This window comes from Oncorhynchus gorbuscha, unplaced genomic scaffold, assembly GCF_021184085.1.
Source record: "Oncorhynchus gorbuscha isolate QuinsamMale2020 ecotype Even-year unplaced genomic scaffold, OgorEven_v1.0 Un_scaffold_2920, whole genome shotgun sequence".
In the NCBI taxonomy this organism is placed as follows: Eukaryota; Metazoa; Chordata; class Actinopteri; order Salmoniformes; family Salmonidae; genus Oncorhynchus; species Oncorhynchus gorbuscha.
In genome coordinates, this window is record NW_025747307.1 from 13,100 (window position 1) to 20,000 (window position 6,901).

Consider the following 6,901-nt stretch of genomic DNA (forward strand, 5'->3'; position numbering starts at 1 on the left):
TCGCTCGCTCGCTCTCTCCTCCAACTCTCGCTCGCTCGCCGCTCGCTCTCCAAGCTCTCCTCGCTCGCTCTCGCCTCGCTCGCTCGCTCGCTCGCTAAGCTCCTCCAACTCTCGCTCGCTCGCTCGCGCTCTCTCCTCCAACTCTCGCTCGCTCGCTCGCTCGCTCTCCTCCAACTCTCGCTCGCTCGCTCGCTCGCTCTCTCTCTCGCTCGCTCGCTCGCTCGCTCGCTCGCTCGCTCGCTCGCTCGCTCGCTCGCTCGCTCGCTCTCTCGCTCGCTCTCGCTCGCTCGCTCGCTCACTCTCTCCTCCAACTCTCGCTCGCTCGCTCGCTCTCGCTCCTCCAACTCTCGCTCGCTCGCTCGCTCGCTCGCTCCTCTCTCGCTCGCTCGCTCGCTCGCTCTCTCCTCCAACTCTCGCTCGCTCGCTCGCTCTCTCCTCCAACTCTCGCTCGCTCGCTCGCTCGCTCTCTCCTCCAACTCTCGCTCGCTCGCTCGCTCTCTCTCGCTCGCTCTCTCGCTCGCTCGCTCGCTCTCTCCTCCAACTCTCGCTCGCTCGCTCGCTCGCTCTCTCCTCCAACTCTCGCTCGCTCGCTCTCTCTCTCTCTCGCTCGCTCGCTCGCTCTCTCCTCCAACTCTCGCTCGCTCGCTCTCTCTCTCCAACTCTCGCTCGCTCGCTCGCTCTCTCCTCCAACTCTCGCTCGCTCGCTCGCTCTCTCCTCCAACTCTCGCTCGCTCGCTCGCTCTCCTCCAACTCTCCAACGCTCTCTCTCCTCCAACTCGCTCGCTCGCTCGCTCTCTCCTCCAACTCTCGCTCGCTCGCTCGCTCTCTCCTCCAACTCTCTCGCTCCTCCAACACTCGCTCGCTCTCTCCAACTCTCCTCGCTCGCTCTCTCCTCCAACTCTCGCTCGCTCTCTCCTCCAACTCTCGCTCATCGCTCTCTCTCTCCTCCAACGCTCGCTCGCTCGCTCTCTCCTCCAACTCTCGCTCGCTCGCTCTCTCCTCCAACTCAAACAAATCCCAACTCTCGCTCGCTCGCTCGCTCTCTCCTCCAACTCTCGCTCGCTCGCTCGCTCTCTCCTCCAACTCTCGCTCGCTCGCTCTCTCCTCCAACTCTGCTCGCTCGCTCCTCTCCTCCCAACTCTCGCTCGCTCGCTCTCTCCTCAACTCTCGCTCTCCTCCAACTCTCGCTCGCTCGCTCGCTCTCTCCTCCAACTCTCGCTCGCTCGCTCGCTCTCTCGCTCGCTCTCAACTCTCCTCCAACTCTCGCTCGCTCGCTCCTCTCTCCTCCAACTCTCCTCTCGCTCGCTCGCTCTCTCCTCCAACTCTCGCTCGCTCGCTCTCTCCTCCAACTCTCGCTCGCTCGCTCTCTCCTCCAACTCTCGCTCGCTCGCTCTCTCCTCCAACTCTCGCTCAACTCCTCACTCCACTCTCGCTCGCTCGCTCTCTCCTCCAACTCTCGCTCGCTCGCTCTCTCCTCCAACTCTCGCTCGCTCGCTCGCTCGCTCGCTCTCGCTCGCTCGCTCTCTCCTCCAACTCTCGCTCGCTCGCTCGCTCTCTCCTCCAACTCTCGCTCGCTCGCTCGCTCTCTCCTCCAACTCTCGCTCGCTCGCTCGCTCGCTCCTCGCTCGCGCTCGCTCGCTCGCTCGCTCTCTCGCTCGCTCGCTCTCTCCTCCAACTGCTCGCTCGCTCGCTCGCTCGCTCGCTCGCTCGCTCGCTCGCTCGCTCGCTCGCTCGCTCGCTCGCTCGCTCGCTCGCTCGCTCGCTCGGCTCGCTCGCTCGCTCGCTCTCTCCTCCAACTCTCGCTCGCTCGCTCGCTCTCTCCTCCAACTCTCGCTCGCTCGCTCGCTCGCTCTCTCCAACTCTCGCTCGCTCGCTCGCTCTCTCCTCCAACTCGCTCGCTCGCTCGCTCTCTCCTCCAACTCTCGCTCGCTCGCTCGCTCGCTCCTCCAACTCTCTGCTCGCTCGCTCGCTCTCTCCTCCAACTCTCGCTCGCTCGCTCTCTCCTCGCTCTCGCTCGCTCGCTCGCTCTCTCTCCTCCAACTCTCGCTCGCTCTCTCTCTCCTCCAACTCTCGCTCGCTCTCTCGCTCTCTCCTCCAACTCTCGCTCGCTCCGCTCTCTCCTCCAACTCTCGCTCTCTCGCTCTGCTCTCTCCTCCAACTCTCGCTCGCTCGCTCGCTCTCTCCTCCAACTCTCGCTCGCTCGCTCGCTCTCTCCTCCAACTCTCGCTCGCTCGCTCGCTCTCTCTCCAACTCTCTCGCTCGCTCGCTCTCTCCTCCAACTCTCGCTCGCTCTCTCTCCTCCAACTCTCGCTCGCTCTCGCTCTCTCCTCCAACTCTCGCTCGCTCGCTCGCTCTCTCCTCCAACTCTCGCTCGCTCTCTCCTCCAACTCTCGCTCGCTCGCTCTCTCCTCCAACTCTCGCTCGCTCGCTCGCTCTCTCCTCCAACTCTCGCTCGCTCGCTCGCTCTCTCTCCTCCAACTCTCGCTCGCTCGCTCTCTCCTCCAACTCTCGCTCGCTCGCTCGCTCTCTCCTCCAACTCTCGCTCGCTCGCTCTCTCTCCTCCAACTCTCTCTCGCTCTCTCCTCAACTCTCGCTCGCTCGCTCGCTCTCTCCTCCAACTCTCGCTCGCTCGCTCTCTCTCCTCCAACTCTCGCTCGCTCGCTCTCTCTCCTCCAACTCTCGCTCGCTCGCTCGCTCTCTCCTCCAACTCGCTCGCTCGCTCGCTCTCTCCTCAACTCTCTCTCTCGCTCGCTCGCTCTCTCCTCCAACTCTCGCTCGCTCGCTCGCTCGCTCTCTCCTCCAACTCTCGCTCGCTCGCTCGCTCTCTCCTCCAACTCTCGCTCGCTCGCTCGCTCTCTCCTCCAACTCTCGCTCGCTCGCTCGCTCTCTCCTCCAACTCTCGCTCGCTCGCTCGCTCTCTCCTCCCAACTCTCGCTCTCTCTCCTCAACTCTCTCGCTCGCTCCAACTCTCGCTCGCTCGCTCTCTCGCTCTCTCCTCGCAACTCTCTCCAACTCTCGCTCGCTCTCCTCCAACTCTCGCTCGCTCGCTCTCTCCTCCAACTCTCGCTCGCTCGCTCGCTCTCCTCCAGCTCTCGCTCGCTCGCTCGCTCTCTCCTCCAACTCTCGCTCGCTCGCTCTCTCTCTCCTCCAACTCTCGCTCGCTCGCTCGCTCTCTCCTCCAACTCTCGCTCGCTCGCTCGCTCTCTCCTCCAACTCTCGCTCGCTCGCTCGCTCTCTCCTCCAACTCTCGCTCGCTCGCTCGCTCTCTCCTCCAACTCTCTCTCGCTCGCTCTCTCCTCCAACACTCGCTCGCTCGCTCTCTCCTCCAACTCTCGCTCGCTCGCTCTCTCTCTCCTCCAACTCTCGCTCGCTCTCTCTCTCCTCCAACTCTCGCTCGCTCGCTCTCTCCTCCAACTCTCGCTCGCTCGCTCTCTCCTCCAACTCTCGCTCGCTCGCTCTCTCCTCCAACTCTCGCTCGCTCGCTCGCTCTCTCCTCCAACTCTCGCTCGCTCGCTCTCTCCTCCAACTCTCGCTCGCTCGCTCGCTCTCTCCTCCAACTCTCGCTCGCTCGCTCGCTCTCTCCTCCAACTCTCGCTCGCTCGCTCTCTCCTCCAACTCTCGCTCGCTCCCTCTCTCCTCCAACTCTCGCTCGCTCGCTCTCTCCTCCAACTCTCGCTCGCTCTCTCTCTCCTCCAACTCTCGCTCGACTCCTCTCTCTCTCCTCCAACTCTCGCTCGCTCGCTCTCTCTCTCCTCCAACTCTCGCTCGCTCGTCGCTCGCTCTCTCCTCCAACTCTCGCTCGCTCGCTCTCTCCTCCAACTCTCGCTCGCTCGCTCTCTCCTCCAACTCTCGCTCGCTCGCTCTCTCTCCTCCAACTCTCTCGCTCGCTCGCTCTCTCCTCCAACTCTCGCTCGCTCGCTCTCTCCTCCAACTCTCGCTCGCTCGCTCTCTCCTCCAACTCTCGCTCGCTCGCTCTCTCCTCCAACTCTCGCTCGCTCTCTCTCCTCCAACTCTCGCTCGCTCGCTCCCTCCTCCAACTCTCTCGCTCGCTCTCTCCTCCAACTCTCGCTCGCTCGCTCTCTCCTCCAACTCTCGCTCGCTCGCTCTCTCCTCCAACTCTCGCTCGCTCGCTCTCTCTCCTCCAACTCTTTCTCGCTCGCTCGCTCTCTCTCCTCCAACTCTCTCTCGCTCGCTCTCTCTCCTCCAACTCTCGCTCGCTCGCTCTCTCCTCCAACTCTCGCTCGCTCGCTCTCTCGCTCTCTCCTCCAACTCTCTCTCGCTCGCTCTCTCTCCTCCAACTCTCTCTCGCTCGCTCTCTCTCCTCCAACTCTCGCTCGCTCGCTCTCTCTCCTCCAACTCTCGCTCGCTCGCTCGCTCTCTCCTCCAACTCTCGCTCGCTCGCTCGCTCTCTCCTCCAACTCTCGCTCGCTCTCTCTCCCCAACTCTCTCTCCAACTCTCGCTCGCTCGCTCGCTCTCTCCTCCAACTCTCGCTCGCTCTCTCTCCTCCAACTCTCTCCTCCCAACTCTCTCCTCCAACTCTCGCTCGCTCGCTCTCTCCTCCAACTCTCGCTCGCTCGCTCTCTCCTCCAACTCTCGCTCGCTCGCTCGCTCTCTCCTCCAACTCTCGCTCGCTCGCTCTCTCCTCCAACTCTCGCTCGCTCGCTCTCTCCTCCAACTCTCGCTCGCTCGCTCTCTCCTCCAACTCTCTCCTCGCTCTCTCCTCCAACTCTCTCTCGCTCGCTCTCTCCTCCAACTCTCTCTCGCTCGCTCTCCTCCTCCAACTCTCTCGCTCGCTCTCTCTCCTCCAACTCTCTCTCGCTCGCTCTCTCTCCAACTCTCGCTCGCTCTCTCTCTCCTCCAACTCTCGCTCGCTCGCTCTCTCTCCTCCAACTCTCGCTCGCTCTCTCTCCTCCAACTCTCGCTCGCTCGCTCTCTCCTCCAACTCTCGCTCGCTCTCTCTCTCCTCCAACTCTCGCTCGCTCTCTCTCTCCTCCAACTCTCGCTCGCTCGCTCTCTCCTCCAACGCTCGCTCGCTCGCTCTCTCCTCCAACGCTCGCTCGCTCGCTCTCTCCTCCTACGCTCGCTCTCTCCTCCAACTCTCGCTCGCTCGCTCGCTCTCTCCTCCAACTCTCGCTCGCTCGCTCGCTCTCTCCTCCAACTCTCGCTCGCTGCATCTCGCTCTCTCCTCCAACTCTCGCTCGCTCGCTCGCTCTCTCCTCCAACTCTCGCTCGCTCGCTCGCTCTCTCCTCCAACTCTCGCTCGCTCGCTCGCTCTCTCCTCCAACTCTCGCTCGCTCGCTCGCTCTCTCCTCCAACTCTCGCTCGCTCGCTCGCTCTCTCCTCCAACTCTCGCTCGCTCGCTCGCTCTCTCCTCCAACTCTCGCTCGCTCGCTCGCTCTCTCCTCCAACTCTCGCTCTCTCCTCGCTCGCTCTCTCCTCCAACTCTCGCTCGCTCGCTCTCTCCTCCAACTCTCGCTCGCTCGCTCGCTCTCTCTCCTCCAACTCTCGCTCGCTCTCTCTCCTCCAACTCTCGCTCGCTCTCTCTCCTCCAACTCTCTCTCGCTCGCTCTCTCTCCTCCAACTCTCTCTCGCTCGCTCTCTCTCCTCCAACTCTCTCTCGCTCGCTCTCTCCTCCAACTCTCTCTCGCTCGCTCTCTCTCCTCCAACTCTCTCTCGCTCGCTCTCTCTCCTCCAACTCTCTCTCGCTCGCTCTCTCTCCTCCAACTCTCGCTCGCTCGCTCGCTCTCTCTCCTCCAACTCTTTCTCGCTCGCTCGCTCTCTCTCCTCCAACTCTCGCTCGCTCTCTCCTCCAACTCTCTCTCGCTCGCTCGCTCTCTCCTCCAACTCTCTCGCTCGCTCTCTCCTCCAACTCTCTCGCTCGCTCTCTCCTCCAACTCTCTCGCTCTCTCGCTCGCTCTCTCCACCAACTCTCTCTCGCTCGCTCGCTCTCTCCTCCAACTGTCTCTCGCTCGCTCGCTCTCTCCTCCAACTCTCTCTCGCTCGCTCTCTCTCCTCCAACTCTCGCTCGCTCGCTCTCTCTCCTCCAACTCTCTCTCGCTCGCTCTCTCTCCTCCAACTCTCGCTCGCTCGCTCTCTCCTCCAACTCTCGCTCGCTCTCTCTCGCTCTCTCTCTCTCCCCCCTAGCTGATCGACAGTGTCTCTCTCTCTCTCCCCCCCCTAGCTGATCGACAGAGCGGTGAAGGTTCTGGACCAGATGCCTCCGTATGATACCCATAAGATTGGAGTGGTGTTTGTCGGAGCTGGACAGGTGAGACCAGATGAATCTAAACATTTCCTGCAATCCACATATTGCCACGGGGTGGAGAGAGATGTTTGTAATTTTGTGATCAAATTCCTACAATTCTACATACTTTGCCTCGGGGCTTGGAGAAGATCAATGGGGGCCAATCGGTCTGGAATTCAACCATGATTATTACAGGTTTGGGTAGCTGGCCTCTAGACTAGCTACAGGTTTGGGTAGCCGGCCGCTAGACTAGCTGCAGGTTTGGGTAGCCGGCCGCTAGACTAGCTGCAGGTTTGGGTAGCCGGCCTCTAGACTAGCTACAGGTTTGGGTAGCCGGCCGCTAGACTAGCTGCAGGTTTGGGTAGCTGGCAGCTAGATTAGCTGCAGGTTTGGGTAGCCGGCCGCTAGACTAGCTGCAGGTTTGGGTAGCTGGCAGCTAGACTAACATTTGGCTAACAAGGGACACACTGCAGATGCACAAACACGTTTAGAAATTCCACCTTGTGTTTTCTGCTGTTTATTTAGGGGGGTTGGTACAATATGTAATGTCCCCTCCTGTCCACACAAGACCACAAGTAGTCTATAAACCCTGTGTGGACCGGAGACGACATTTAGATTCCAGAGGAAGGTACATATGAGTCTGAAACACACTTGTA

General features: G+C 61.7%; 1 protein-coding gene across 1 annotated transcript in view; it reads left to right on the top strand.

The window, feature by feature from the left end:
- Window positions 1–6,182: 6,182 nt before the first annotated feature.
- LOC124027068 (tuberin-like) overlaps window positions 6,183–6,901 on the top strand; it is a gene marked incomplete at its 5' end in the record, with an annotated part of 7,395 nt that continues 6,676 nt past the window's right edge. The window contains one exon of the mRNA XM_046339619.1: window positions 6,183–6,269. Coding sequence (XP_046195575.1) covers window positions 6,183–6,269 — 87 coding nt within the window. The remainder of the gene's footprint in view (window positions 6,270–6,901) is intronic.